Source organism: Acomys minous, assembly GCF_964271855.1.
Source record: "Acomys minous genome assembly, chromosome: 15".
Classification (NCBI taxonomy): Eukaryota; Metazoa; Chordata; class Mammalia; order Rodentia; family Muridae; genus Acomys; species Acomys minous.
The window spans coordinates 7225969-7241029 of NC_140497.1; the positions used below are offsets into that span (position 1 = coordinate 7225969).

Sequence of the window (15061 nt, forward strand, 5' to 3'; positions counted from 1 at the left end):
GGAAGTGACAGAAACTCAGGAGGCAGGATCTGGTGGAAGGGAGTGGGTCCTTGGGGGCTGTATCTTTCCCCTCTTCTCTACTCTCTGGCTACTGTGAGGCGATGCTCAGCCAGTTAAGTAATGGTCCAGATGACTAAGGCTCTAGCCCTCTGAAGCTGCGAGTCCAAACGACCTTTCCTCCTTTAAATTGCCTTTCCCGGGTGTTCTGTCACCACAATAGAAAACTAACTCAGGGCTCAGATTTATTTAATCCTCAAAAGAGCCCAGTGAGGTAGGTATTTTGTGATGCCCTCTTTACCCAGGGTGGGCAGCTGAGGCAGAGAGAGGCTCTTTTAGGCTCCTTTTCCTAGCAGGGGGCTGGGCTGGGCTGAGAACCCAGACTCAGCCACCACTAAATACAGGAGTAGCTAGAGCAGTGGTTCTCAACCTAAGGGTCGTGACCCCTTTGGGCTCACATATTAGATATCTTGTATATCAGATATTATCAGACATCTTTCATATCAGATATTTATAGTATAGTTCATAACAATAGTAAAATTACAGTTATGAAGTAGCAATGAAAATCATTTTATGGTTGGGGGTCACCACAACATGAGAGACTGTGTTAAAGGGCTGTGGCATTAGGAGGGCTGAGAGCTGTTGATCTAGAGGATGCTGCTTTTCCCAGAGAACAGCTAAGATCTGTCAGCATCACATGTGGAGGATAGGGGGCAACCTCATTGAGAATGTGGGTCCCATCCTGGGGACTGAACTTGGGATGTCGGGCTTGCCAGAAAAAGCCCCCACCTGCTGGGCCACCCTGCTGGTGCTCATCGTGCTTTAGAGACGTCAGTTGTAGGTCTGTTGGTGCAGCACCAGGCACTTAGAACCTTCCTGGCCAGCACCACATAGCACTGGTCCCGGGGGCCGTAAGAACAGGGTTCCTGGGGAGGTAACTCTGAAGGGCAATGAATGGCCCGAGAAATCCTACCTGCTTTGTTGTTGTTGTTGTTGATTTGTTTTGGCTTTTTTGTTTTCCTGAGACAGGGTTTCTCTGTGTAGCCTTGGCTGTCCTGGACTCACTTTGTAGACCAGGCTGGCTTCGAACTCACAGAGATCCGCCTGCCTCTGCCTCCCGATTGTTGAGATTAAAGCCATGTGCCACCACACCTGGCCTACCCATCTGCTTTTTAGCTGGGGTTGTCCCCTCTTCTACTGAGCCATGGCTGTGGCTTCCAGAGATGGGTGGCCATCCCAGGGACAGGCACCCAGCGGGGTCTGGCTTGGGTAGCTCCAGTGGTTTGAGTCCTGGGAAGCTGCAGCTACATCTGAAATCCCACACTTTTCTCCTCAGACCGAGGATAGAGCTGAGTTAAAATGGACACATTTGGGGATGTTCCCTGTAATGCTGCCTTTGTCTGTTGCAGCGTGGGATGTGACAGCCTTCCACACAACACTTCAGGAGCGGCAGATCCCTTGTGCTCACAGCCTGAGTGGTTCTTACTGTGTGGGCCTGCTTTGCATTCCACTCCAAGGGAGGTGCTGAGAAACACATCTCCCCACATCCCCGCTGGAGAGTGTTCTCAGTCGCCTGCGCCTGTGCCTGTGCCTGAGGCTCCTCGGCAGGCCGCTTTCCCAGGGAAATGAAGCAGGAGCTAAGGACTGCTTCCTTCAGCCGTGCCCTGGAGGGCTCTTCCTAATCACAGAGGTGGAAGTGCCCTGGACCTCTGCTTGCAGCTCCAGACAGGAAGCTAAGCAACAATGAGCAATTCCAAATCTGGCTTGGTCTCTGTGCTGCCAGCAGCTGAGGCCAGGAGCCTGCACCGTGCATCCCAGCGGGGCAGAGCAACCTGGTGCTGCCTTTGTCTGTTTGTTTTCAGACTGGACAGATGTGGCAGGGTCACTTCAAGGTCTTGCTCTCGTCAGTTTTGTCCATGGAGTAGAATGTGCTGTGTGGTCTATGTATCATCCACCTTTCAGTCGGGGATGTGGCCCTGTACACAGGTGTGGTTTCCTCACCAAATGTAGCAATGGCCTGAAGTTCTCTGGCAGTGTCAGTCACGCACGCTCATGTAGGAGAATGCTTGGAGAAACTCAAGGAGTGGCTTAGTCTTTTCTGGTCACTTAGAGTTTTGTGTTGTTGTTGTTGTTGTTTTTAGGTTTATTTATTTATTATTTTGTATACAGTGCTCTGCCTTGCTAGTACATGTGCAGGCCAGAAGAGGGCATCAGATCACATTATAGATGGCTGTGAGCCACCCTGTGATTGCTGGGAATTGAACTCTGAACCTCTGGAAGAGCAGTCAGTGCTCTTAACCTCTGAGCCATCTCTCCAACCTGAGTTTTTAACTTCTACTCAGCAAGCCTTGTTTGACTTACTTGGCACAATTTTATCATGAGCTTTGCGTGCTCATAAAGGATAAACAAGCACAGTGACTGTTGGGCTTTCCTCAAAGTCCTTCCTTGTCATCAGCCATGGCTTCTTCTCTCTCTCTCTCTCTCTCTCTCTCTCTCTCTCTCTCTCTCTCTCTCTGGTTTTTCTTCAAGACAGGGTTTCTCTGTGTAGCCTTGGCTGTCCTGGACTCACTTTGTAGATCAGGCTGGCCTCAAACTCACAGAGATCCACTGCCTCTGCCTCCTGAGTGCTGGGATTAAAGGCGTGCACCATCATGCCTGGCGCACTTTTCTCTTAATGTCAGCCAAGAAAGACCTGTATCCACGTAGCCTCCACCCAGGCCTGTGAGAGCCAGCATTTTTCCAAGTGAGATTTGGAGATGCCTGGGCAGGATCCCTGTAGCCATGGGCCTGTTTCTCTGAGCTTACATATTGTCTGACCCAGGAAGTCAGGAAACTGAGGCAGGCAGGGATTCTGCATGGTCCCTGGAGGCAGAATTCCCTCATCTTTGGGGACTTCCGTCTTTTTCTTCTGGCATTCAAGGGGGTTCATGAGGCCCACCATCCCCTGGAAGGTCATCTGCCTTACTCTAAGCACTGAGACTGTGAGTGTTCTCAGCCACATCTACAGGATGCCTATGGCCTAGCTGGCACTTCAGCCATGCTCGTCCCCCCGCCCCCCAGCCCACCCAGGCCAGCCATACTCCAGCTCCTATTTAACTGTCCTTCCTGTACTCCTGGTCTGACCTGCACAGATCCTCTTTCCCCTCACCATGCCTGGGAAGACACCTAGGTGACAGCACCCCCATGTGACCCTCCATGCCTTCTGTGGGAGATTATGCTTTCTGCTTTGTGGTCCCAAGCAGCCTAGAGGCCTTGACTGACCCCATGGGAGCTGTGGACAACGAGCCTGCTCTACAGCTCCTCTCGGGATGGAGGCTTTGGCTCTCTCGGAGAGGACAGGTCCGCCATGCCAGCGCCAGGTTAGGCTTATGGCTCAGGTTAGAGCAAAGATATTTCTGAAGTCAGCCCAGGTGGGCAGGCAGAGGTCCTGTTTCATGGTTCTCTGCTGGGAATGTTACTCAGCTTTTTCTCTCCAACACGGACAGTACTAGAATCACCCTCCTCATGTCCAGTCCTTGCACGTGGCCTCCCCCGCCCCCGTGCCTGGGAAGTCAGTGCGTCAGTTAAATATATACATACGCTACCATCTGGATCCCCCATCAGAATTTCTTGGATGTGGTGTGACATCAGCAGGTCCTTTGTCTTAACAGCAGGCTCCTGCTGTTCTCCTGGCACCAGCTCATGTGCCTGGGGGGCTTCCTCTCTCCTGGGCTGTCCCTCCTTGAGAACAGAGTGTCCTTTGTTCCTGCAGTGAGGTGAGCAAGCCATCCTGACTGGGTGATGGGAGTGTTGTTTTCCAAGGCGTGCGCCCAGAACAACAAAATACGAGGAAGCTGCCCATTGTTGCACGGCTCCCCACTGCCACAAGCCTCCAGCGCTGGCTGGCTCGTCCGTCTTCTTGGTTCCGTTTTCCCACCGCTGGGCGGGTATTCCATTCCCTTCTTGGACAAAGGCAAAATATCTGCTGGCAGGTTCTGCTTAACTGCTCCTCATAGCCGGTAGCTGCTCACTCACACAGCGCCCACTCCACAGTTAGCCAAGGCCCTTGTGTCACTTGCCCCAGCACGGTGCTATGGCCCAGCCCTCCTACTCCCTGGTGAGTACTGCAAGCCAGCTCTAGGATGTTAGACAGACACACGGGCTCCTGCTCTCTGTCTGGGAAGCATGCATTCTAGATAGATCACCACGCGCCTTTGTTTGGGAAGTCCTTCAAATGCCCTGGCTCTCTTGTGGATGTGGGGAACCCCCTCAGCCCCTCAGGCCTCCTTGGAGGTGCCTTTTGTAACCCTGCTAAGGGCCCGCTTCATCCAGCGTCTTCCCCTCCCCTCCCTTCCTCCTTTGGGCCGTTCTAGTTGCTTTGTTGAGCCTTAGATAGGGCTGGTCCAGGTCTCCTTGGGGGGGCGGGGGGGAGACAGGCTGGGTGCTTCTACAGAAAGACAGTCTTCGGTGTCTGCCTTCATAGTAGTGCCCGTTCCTGCCTCTGTTGTAACAAAGCCTGTGACACAGCAAGCTTGCTACCTGGCCACCCTGGGGGCTCCAGAAGTCCTGAGCTCAGGAGGTTGGCAGGGTTAATCCATCATGGAAGCCCTACTTTGTCCAGCTATTCTTTTGACTTGGACCCCACTACTGACCTCCACCTTGCCCTCCCATCCCCTGCCTCAGAACCACTTGCTTCCCTCTGGTAGACAGAGACGACACTGGTCTCTAGATAATCTTCAGCAGTGTCCCACCTGGACACCCCTAACTAAATCCCATCTGTGGCAACTCTCAGAGTCTAAGAGGACATCTTCAGGCCTTACTCAGTGGCCCTACTGGTCCTCCATCCACTGGAGGCCGTGCCAGAGCTGTTACTAGCCAGCCTGTTGGTCACCCACGTGGGCTGCGAGATGGAGATGGTGTGCGGACTTCAGACTTTCAAGGAAACTAAAGTCTCGTCTTCATTCCCTGCCTCCCCCACCCAAGAGTGTCTGGATCCGGTGTCTCTGCCTGTTTGGTCCCTGGCTATGACCTCATGAGACATCTGCATGGAACTCCCAAGGAACTTAAAAAACACAGATGGAACCTGTTAGCCAGGCCATAGAAAGGAAAGCCTACAGGAGCAGACCCAGGACAATGCAGGCACTCCCTCAGCACTCTGGATAAAATGAGCTGACTATGCCTGGCACCAGCTGCAGAGCACATGGCAGCCAGGCACCCTCTGAGCCAGAGCAAGTGCCTGGTGTCCCCGGACCAGGCTGACATGAAGTGCCACTTGAGGCTGGGATGGGTCCCCTGCACTCTTGAACATGAGGGACCACACCTCCTTCCCAGAGCACAGTGCCCAGGGCACTGCTGACTGTGACAGGCTGGTCCTAGCTTCCCACAGTTGTCGTGGCTTACACAAGGGGTCCCAGCATCTCTCTCTCCCTCTTTGGCAGAGGCACAGGCCAGTGCTGATATAGAGGCCTCCCTTTTCCTGAGGCAACATCCCCCATCTCACTCTTCCAACCTGTAGCTGCTTGTCTCTCTTGTTTTGGATGCTAAGTCCTGTGATACAATCTTGTCCCAATCCAGTTGGTCACAGATGACCTGGTATGTGACCTTGTGACAGTCATCAAGAACAATTACTCTTGCACTGCGGTCTTGCTCCATGGAACCCACGCCAGGACTAGAGCAAGGATACTCACTTGCTTCTTAGGATTCGAGAGCAGAACTTTGCCCAACCCAACCTCACTGCTAAGGGAATTGGCTATTTCCTGAACTCCACTAAGGATCCTTAAAAAGAAAGAGTTTCTAGTGCAGGCAAGCACAGCTACTGAGGAGAGCCCATGGTGGTCCTGTCCCGAGCCACTGAGCCTCCTGTCTTCACTGCCAGCTGCACTGGGAATTTATGTAATGGGTTTTTTTGTTTTGTTTTGTTTTGTTTTTTGTTTTGTTTTTGTTTTTCCTGGTCCCACAGTTTGCCTGCTTATTTGAGGTCGTGCAAATGCCTTCAGTTTAATTCATAAAGCTCAAGGCCCAGCACAGGGTGGGAACGGAGCCATATTTCTCTCTTCTCATCTACACACACACACAAACACACACACACACACACACACACACAAACACACACAAACACACGCACGCACGCGCGCGCGCGCACACACACGTACACGTATTCACAGGGATGCACAAATTCACCCATTGCGCATGCATAGGCACGCCAACACACATATGCACAAGCCTACAAGCCTATTCATTCGTCATCTAGTAAGGTGGTGCCGTCTCGCTGGAGGTCTGCATACTCTGCCCTGGGCAGGCATCTATGGGGTCCCTAAATCAGAGCCACCCTCTGTGAAGGGCTTGGATGGGTGACTGCATCGCAGTTCCCAGACCTGGCATCCAGCCAGCCCAACACTTAACCCTGACATATGAACATTTACATCCCTGCCCAGAACCGGCCACTCCTTCCTGCTGGGCTTGTGAGCTGCTGCATGGTTGCTTGGGCAGAGGCCATACGCCTTCCCTGGAGGCCTGTATTCTAAATCCAGAGGTGGTGAAGGTGGGATTTGCTGTGGTACAACACAGGACTCAGATTCCCCATGCAGCTCGCCACCCTCAGCACAGAGCCACTTTCTGAACTCAGAATTTGGACCTTTGTATTCACACTGGCTTTCATATGAGATCCTAGGGGGTAGGGTGACTCCAGCTGTGCCACTCACCGCTGGACCGGACCATCCTGGTACATAGGCCACTTTGATTCGCCCTCCTAAGATTCCCAGGGGTGCTTGAGGGATATGTGGTGGTGAAGTCCTGTAGTACTTGGAACAGGCCATGGGGACTGACTGGTTCTGGGGGACCCTGGCTTCTTTGGTAGTCTCACACTGACATGAGTATAGACTGAGGTCCCCACATAGCTCTACAGTGCTCCCTCCAATGTGACAAAAACAATCCCACTCAGAGAATCCAGGGAAGTCCCTGAGAGAAACATCAGGAGTGTCTATCAGGTGGCCAGCAGATTTCCCCACTACCAGGAAAGGTGGCTTCTAACACCCGTGGCAACCCCAAGTGCCAGCATGCTACCCTGTGTTTTCTTTGGGTGGAACTGTGTTCCTGGAAATAGTGTGAACCCTACCTCAAATCTGCATGTATCACCTGACCTGAAAATAAGGTATTGTAGATGTAAGATGTGGTCCTGAAGGGAGGGGCGGGCTCAAGGACGGATAGCCCCATGGGCAGGAGATACCCATGGAGAAGATCGCAGGGTGAGACCTGGGTGAGACACCACAGCCTGAGGGAAACTGAGAGTGGCAAGATGCCCCTCCACGCCCCCTCCTGCTCCAGACAGCCAGAGCATGGGACACCTTCTCCTTTAACTCTCAGTGTGTGTCCCCAGGAAGACACAGGGACCTGGGCTTAAAATGTATCCAAAGGTCCTTAGTGATGGCACATGCTTCCTTAGTTGCACAAGTCTTCTCCTCGCCCATCTCCTGTACCCATGGCCACTGTGCTAAGATGCTGCTAAGGTGGCCACATAGCTTTACATTGTCATGTGACTGAGATGTGGTTCCCGCTACATCCTGTTGATGTGAGCATCTCCTTCCTCATCTAGGCAAACTGTCTTTATGGAGGCCAAGCTTACATCTTTTCTTACCCATGAGCCTTCGTTAGTGGTGCTGGGCTGTGGGGTGGGATCAATGTAAGCCTATCAATGCTCCCTGTGCAGAGACCCCTGTTGTGAATGAATCATTGATGGGCACAGTTGTGTCTTTCTACAATCCTAGAATGAACTGAGCAGCAATAAACTCACAAGCCAGGCCAGTTTGACTGGGTGCAACTTGCCAAGTAGTCTCAATTCCCCTTGATAGCTGGCTATGGCAGATGCAGGCTCCTTCCTTCACTCTTAACTACTGATCCTGGGTCACCCATTGCACATCACACAGTCATTGTACATTACAGAATGGCTGTGAAGCATCCACGGACTTTAAAGGGGCTTTCTGGAGGCGGCAGGGCTGGTGGAGCTGCAGACTTAGCGCAGGTGATGAAATAAGACAGTGGGAGCCTAAGGAAGTGGCAGGAGGCCCACAGGGCTGGTCCAGGGTTGCTGGATAGACAGGGTTCAGGGACCACGGAGACGGCTCAGCCCTGGTGGTCAGAACAGTAAGGACCCAGCCGAGCCAGAGCCCTGGTGACCGGAGAAGGTCTCTGCCTGTTGGTAATCCTTGATGCACATCCCATGTCAGACTTGTTGGGCAATCTCCATCACAATGTTACACATCTCCCTTTCTGGGGTCCAGGTAAAGGTACTGCACCCTTCCCCGGTCTAGTGTGTTCAGTAAGTTTCCCAGCTGGTTTCCAGTGATCCCAGTATCTGTGAGCTCATATGGTTCCAGTCTACTTTAGTGAGTTTACAGGTAGTGTCTCAGAGCTGGGGTTGGCAGCTGGCTGTGTCTGTTTGCACAATGAGAGGTGCATTTGCACTCAGGATGCAAGCAAATTGGGGGCTTGAGAAATGGCTCAGAGGTTAAGAACACTGACTGCTCTTCCAGAGCACCCAGGTTCAATGCCCAGCACCCACATGGCAGCTCACAACTGTGACTCCAAAATCTGACACCCTCATACACATATACATGCAGGCTAAACACCAGTGCAAATAAAATAATTTTTAAAAATGTAACCAAATGGAGTTATCCAAAGCAAGGAACAGCCTGGACCCATTGTTTGACTTGGTGTGGAGCAGCTCAGAGCGCAGCAGTCTAGTCCCAACACCTGCTGTGGGCATTGGGCTTCTGTGGCTTCCTACGTCTGTTTATCAACAAGCAAGTGACCATGCCACTGCCTGTGCCCCCATAAACCAGATGTGGCCATCTTCCTCAATAAGATAATAACAATTAATTGTAAAAGTAGAAAAAGAGATTTATTCTATATGGCCACCGTGGGAAGAGTTTCAGCAATCACCAAGTCCACCTTCCCAGTGTGGCCACACTGGGTACACCTCCTTTGACAAAGTTGGTTCCTATGCAATGGCTACCTGGCACTCAATGTGTCTTAACCTTGGTTCCTACTTGCACTCTGTGTACTATATGTGTTTCAGGTATCAACACATTCCACTTGAAAGCTGAGGTACTAAAACAGAAATTTAAAAAACCAAACCAAACCAAACCCTGTAACTGGCCTGACAGAAACCCTAAGGAGACATTTGTATCCCTCAGTGTATCAGACAGTTGAAACAATGGACCCAGGAGTTTCATGCTGGATGGGAAAGCACAGCCAAAAGCAGTGCTGGTCTACCAAGACTTTCCCAGCTTGATGCGCCTGCAGCCCAAAAGGCAGAGGCAGTGGTGGCCAGGAGGCCACACCTGGGCCAGGCTGCTTAGTCATGCGTATCTGTGGCTTTCTACTTAAATCTCACCCTCACTTCAGGATCCCAAAGATGCCCTTGGGGGTGGGGTGGGGGTGTCACTGCATCTCTTTAGCCACGTGAATACATCTCTTTTCCTGCTTTTCACTATAGAGTTGGCCCTTTTAAATGGCTTACTGAGGACAGGTGGCCAAACCTGCCTTGTTGGGGCACAGGCAAGGGATCCTTATGTTTGGAAACACAACTGCATACATAAAAGTATGGGCTTATTCCAGAAACTTTTGAAATGGCCACAGCCTTTGTCTATAACTAGTGGGCATGCATATATTTGCATATGTGTTCACCTGTGTGGAGGCCGGAGGCCTTTGTCAGTCTGGCTGGCCAATAAGCTCCAGGGACCTGCCTGTCTCCACTCAAGCTGGTGGTAATTCTGTGCCGGTCCGGGATCCAGTTGGGGGAGTCTTTCCTCCTCTTTGGGTGGGGAAATGCATGCTTTTGTGCACTAGCCCCGCCCCTCCTCAGCTCCACCCAGAAGGAGTGGCTCCTTCAGGCCTGGCCCTCTCTCCTCCCCCCCCTTTCTCTCCAGCAGTGGCTCATCTTCCAGAATGGTTGCTAGGGAAAGGCTGGTATCCAGGTGTAACCTTACAGCATGACCTCCCTCCTGGGGCCTGGCCTGAGGTTGAGCTGCTCCCCTGGGCCCCTTTGTCCCACAAGCCAGGCAGTGAGAAGGAAAAAGCCCAGGCTCTGGGTTATTGATTCTTCTTGGAGCTGCTGGGGGTGGGGCGTGCCTTGTGACCTGGGCAACTGCTGGAACCGCCAGAGATCGTGTCAACCCAGATTCCTTAGTCCTAGAGACAAATGCTTGGTTCTAGGTCAGAATCTGAACCCTGCCCCAATGGGGGACACTACTGTGTGTCCTTTCAGGGAGTTTTTAGAGCAAAAGCCAGGGCTTGAGGCTAGAGAGATGGCTCTGCGGATAAAGGCATTGGCTGGTCTTCCAGGCTACGAGACAGGGGAGACAGGGGTTTGACTCCCAGAACACACACAGCAGCATACAACCCTCTTTGCTTCTAGTCCTCGGACACCCAGCACCCTCTTCTGGCCTCTGTGGGCATCAGGCACACACATGGTGAACAGACCTACTTGCAGACCAAACGCCCATACACATATTAATACTGCTTAAAAAAGAAAAACCCAGGCGCTTATATCCCAACATGCTAGGCTCAACCTCCCACCTCCAAATACCACTAAAGCAATGAATACTATAGACCACAGTGGGAAAGGAGCAGAGAAGGGGCCAGTGCCCTTGTATCTGCCTTTGGGGTATATACCTGAGCTTTAGGTTTTAAACAGTAAGGGTTGAATGGGAATACAAGGTATATATAATTTAGCAGTCCTGGTCTAGTGAGGGCTTGAGTTTGCATGGTGGTCTCCAGAAATCTTTCATGTTTGAGGGGACGAGTGGTCCCCTCAAGATGACAGCTGCTGCTCCTGGTGTGGCCTCACCCACATTGGGTGCTGGGTCTGTCCTGTGAGCTGATGTTATTCTGGGAACGCAGGTTACGTTAGTTAGCTTTTTGTAGCTGTAGCATAATAGATGATAAAAAACCCAAAACAACAAAAACAAAATGTATTTATTGGCTTACAGTTGGGTGGTACAGTCCCTGCTCACAGTGGCAGGAACAGGGAGGGAAGGGACAGCTGCTGAACGCCTTTCTTCTTTTTATTCAGTCCAGGACCCCAGCTCATGGGACAGTGCTGCCCACAGTTAAATATGTGTGTGTGGGGGGGTGGGGTTCTTCCTATGTTAATTAGCTCTATCTCTCAAAGAATGCCCAGAGGTTTGTCACCCAGACACCTTAGAACCTGCCGAGTCCATAATCCACACTGACCATCACACAAGGTGACTCCAGAGGAAAGGCAAAGGCTTTAAGGTGGATGAGTCATCTCGGCGCCTTCAGCAAAGGAGGCTGAAGAGATGAAGCGGGGCAGTGACATCACACTGTCATCCTGCTTCTGCGTAGTCTACTCTGTGGCTCTGAGCAAGTAGCTGCTGCTGCTGCTGCTTCTACTGCTGCTTCTACATTCCTGTCCCATCTGTTCCATAAGTGTGAAACGGGGAGGTGGCCATGTTGCATCTCAGTCATCAGGAGAATGGAGACAGCGCTTACCACGTGTGTTTCTGAGACAGGACTTGGAACCTCGAGGTGCTCCACGAACGTCAGCAGGATGGTCAGAACAGGTTAGGCAAGCACTGTCTCCTTTTCCTTTGCTTCTGGCTTTGAAGAGAGAATGATGTTAGCGTTGATTCTCGGGAGTGTGGACCAGATGGGCCTGTATGGAGTGCAGCTAATGAGCCAGGTCAAAGAGACACCCTACGGGGGCCATGAGACACCCCTGTCACTTCTCACCCCCCGCACCCCTCATCCCCGCAAGGAAGCCTAGGCTGCTCAGGAGCATGCTTATAAAGATATAGGTCCGTCTCTGCAGGGCAGAGGAAACGAGGAAAAACCTGTGTGAAGGTAGGGCCTGCAGTTCAGCACCTGCCCAGTGACTCCTCCCAGCCTGGAGGCACCAGCTTGGCATGGGGGAGGGGTGAACCATGAAAGTTCTGGAGCTGAGAAAAAAAAGTTGGACCCCCCCCCCCCCAGGATGGCATGCATATTCAAGTGTTCACTGGCTGGCTCCTGGGGCCGCGGGCGCAGAGTGGGTTGCTTCTGCACTGAATTGCCTGGGGTTTGCTTGTCCACAGAGAGTCGCTGCCCCCAGTCCATACCTCTGAAACCTCTCTCCCTTAGCTTCATGAGATTACTTGAAACCAAAGACACTGCTGGCATTTGGGAGGGGTTGATTTTCAGAAAAGTAATACTTTCTTACTGCCTCATCTTTATATCTATTTGTGGCTATCACACATTGATTTGGGAGCTTTAGTGTGGTGATTATTTTATAGATCTTTACCTTCCAGGCCCTGAGGCCTGAGGACAAATGTTGGGACCTCTGCTATTTCACTCTTCACTCTGAGTTCGGTGCTGAAGGTTGACACACATGAACCCAACATGCACACTGTTGAGGTGGCACTCTGGTGCATATATGTGTGTCTGTGGCCGGGTGCTGTTGGAAGCTGTGATCTTAGGACACACGCAGGTGTCATGGGAAAGTGGTACGGCTACTGATGCTTATGTGTCAGACTCTGTGGTGACGGTGCACACGCAGTTTAGGGAACCATGGTGTTGGAGCACATATGTTGGGCATTGTGGTGCTGATGCATGTATTCGTAGATACTGGTCTTGGTACACATGTGTTACTGCATGCACAACATGTTGGTACACACATGTTGCTGGCCACCATAATGCTGGTACATATACATGTTGGTGCACATTTGTATTGTTGCACACCAGGTACTGACATACATGTTATTGGGTTCTGTGCTCCTGGCGTACACATGTCTTGTTGAAAACCACATTGCTGGAGCATGCATCCTGTTGGCATGAACTACAGTGTGAGTGTCAGTGCTCAGTACTAAACGTCCCCAGCCCTGTAAGCAATGGACATCTCTTCTAAAATATTCCTTCTTTGAAGGAAGCATGCTACCTGTCCCACCAAAAAGAGAGCCAGCAGTTGGAGTGTCTGGTGTTCCACCACCCTGTGCCCTGCAACAGAACCCTGTGCACCAGCAACCGGGAATCTGTGTGGAGCTGGTGGTGTCAGATGCACAGTGTGGCCCTCTGCCAAACATGGCGAGGTTAGAGAGCCCTGGGCTTGCAGCTGAGCCTCCTTCCCGTAGACCTGTGTCTTAAGGCTGGCAACGCCCTTGCAGGGAGAATCAAGTCCTCCCACCAGCTGCCCACCGGCTCCCTCTTACCTGGGCATGAGGCCTCACGGAGAGCGCACTCTAGGCTGCTGTGGCCTCTGCACCTGCCCTGCAGCGGCAGGAGGTAAAGGGGGCACAGGGCTATAGCTTGGCGTTCTTTGGGTGGTTTGGGATTGCGTCCCTGCAGCAGCTATTTCCAATCCCAGAGGACACAAACCCTAGGGCGGGGGGAAGGGCGAGGGCAGACCCGTGCGCCTGCGTAGCGGGGCTTCCAGATGCCCGTTTGAAGCAAACTAACCTCCCAGGTGCTCAGGTGGTGCACACGCATGACTCCCAGGTGCGGGGTGGTGACACGCCCGGCAGGCTCAGTGCTTCCGCTTCCGCCTAGCGCCCCCCGCCCCCCATCAGCGCAAAGCGCGCCCCCCTCCCTCTGGCTCGGAGACCAATCCTGGGAAGCCAAGGAAAACGCCATAGCCCCCCTCCCCGCTCCAGCCGCGCCCCCTCCCCACCGCTCAGCCCCACCCGACAGCACCTCTGGTGCAGCGGAGGACGATCTTCTGGGGATCCGTTCTGTTGAATCGGAGGATGAGGTTTTGGCTGAGAAATGAAGAGATGGCCCTAGAAGAAATGGTGCAGAGATTAAACGCGGTTTCCAAGAACACTGGTAGGAGGAGCCGCTGGCCTTGATTATATATTCTTAAGCTTGACATCGTTTGTCGAATTGTAGAGAATTGCATCTAATGGCTGTTATAACCACCCATTCACTTTCTCCTAGCACTGGTAACAGACAAGACAGATGTGATGGATATTTTCTGGTACCTGATAGGTTTGTGTGAATTGACAGTGTGGTTTTATTTTGCTTGACACAGTTTAGAGAATTACAGATCAGTGGCACTGGCTTTCTAGGAGATAAGGGTTTGTATGTGGAGCCATTTGCCTATATGGGGGTGGGGGGACGGGTGGTCTGCAAGTCTGCTTGAGTACATCACTTCATTTGCTGCAGTGGCCATGGACTTAAGAGCCCAGAATGGCCTGTGGTCCAAGCCCAGGTCCTTCAGACACTGGGATGGGCATGGGAGGTAACAACAGATGTTCATTTATGGGGAAAATCCTCACTCTCTACGCAACCTTAAGGCAAATATCTAAAAACAATGTAAGTTAAAAAGAGGGAGAACAGTGTAATTAGACATTCATTTTCAGGATTAATTCATTACTTAAGCTGTGAGGGACAGCTCAGGCTCCTGCAGGTTTCAGCCCCTCAGAGCTGGCGGGGCACACGGGGCTGTTGGCCTCCATCGCTTGTGCTGAGGGTCCCTGCTGGTGAACCAGGTACCACTGACTAGTTCTCTCTGACATGGAGAGGAAATAATGGTCTGCCATTAAAAGTAAGTTGCTGGTTTTGCCATGTGCTATGTGATATTTGTGGTTACCTAGTTTTAAAAATAATACTTTCACAAGGGTTTGAATCGTTGTCTGGCTTGGGTGTGGCACCCTCTCTATATTAAATGACTAAACCATCGCCGTAACATCAGGTGGGTGGGCTCCCAGACACTTGTGTAGATGGTCACTTTATAATGCAGGTTTTGCAGTAGAAACTGCTATTTATTACAGAGGGGGGAAAGACAAGAAAGCCGTTTATGCCATCTGTCCCCTTCCTCTTGGAGATGCGGCCCCTTTTTTCTGGCTCTTGCTTGGGCAAGGTCTGGATGAGTGCGGAGCCCATGGAGCTGCCTGCCTTCCCAGGGGTCCCAAGGAAGGCATGGGACCTGCTGCTCTTCCCACCTTGCTTGGCCGGTGTGGGGGATCACAGGGTGGGAACTACTCCAGCAGTGACGTCATCCCTGGGTTTTAGATACTGAGGCTTCCTCATGGGCCCTGAAGGACACAGCATGTGTATTTTAAGTAATAAAACGGCTCCAAGAGGAGCAGAACCT

At 52.0% G+C, this 15061-nt stretch overlaps 1 protein-coding gene and 1 long non-coding RNA gene across 13 annotated transcripts in view; one reads left to right on the top strand and one right to left on the bottom strand.

Moving 5' to 3' along the window:
- Positions 1–15061, top strand: part of MCF2L (MCF.2 cell line derived transforming sequence like) — a 156082-nt gene that overhangs the window by 35679 nt on the left and 105342 nt on the right. For 5 of the 12 annotated variants that reach the window (XM_084759496.1, XM_084759499.1, XM_084759485.1 and 2 more), the window contains exon 1: positions 13644–13791. The exons of the other annotated variants lie outside the window; for them this stretch is intronic. In XM_084759496.1, coding sequence (XP_084615622.1) covers positions 13713–13791 — 79 coding nt within the window. In that variant the 5' untranslated portion in view covers positions 13644–13712. Of the gene's footprint in view, positions 1–13643; positions 13792–15061 lie in introns of those variants that run through there. 12 annotated transcript variants of the gene reach the window in all.
- Positions 10933–13631, bottom strand: LOC311584843. The gene is made up of 2 exons (XR_014775014.1): positions 13179–13631; positions 10933–11595 (listed from the first exon to the last, which is right to left on the bottom strand). It is a non-coding gene; the product is annotated as an uncharacterized lncRNA (long non-coding RNA).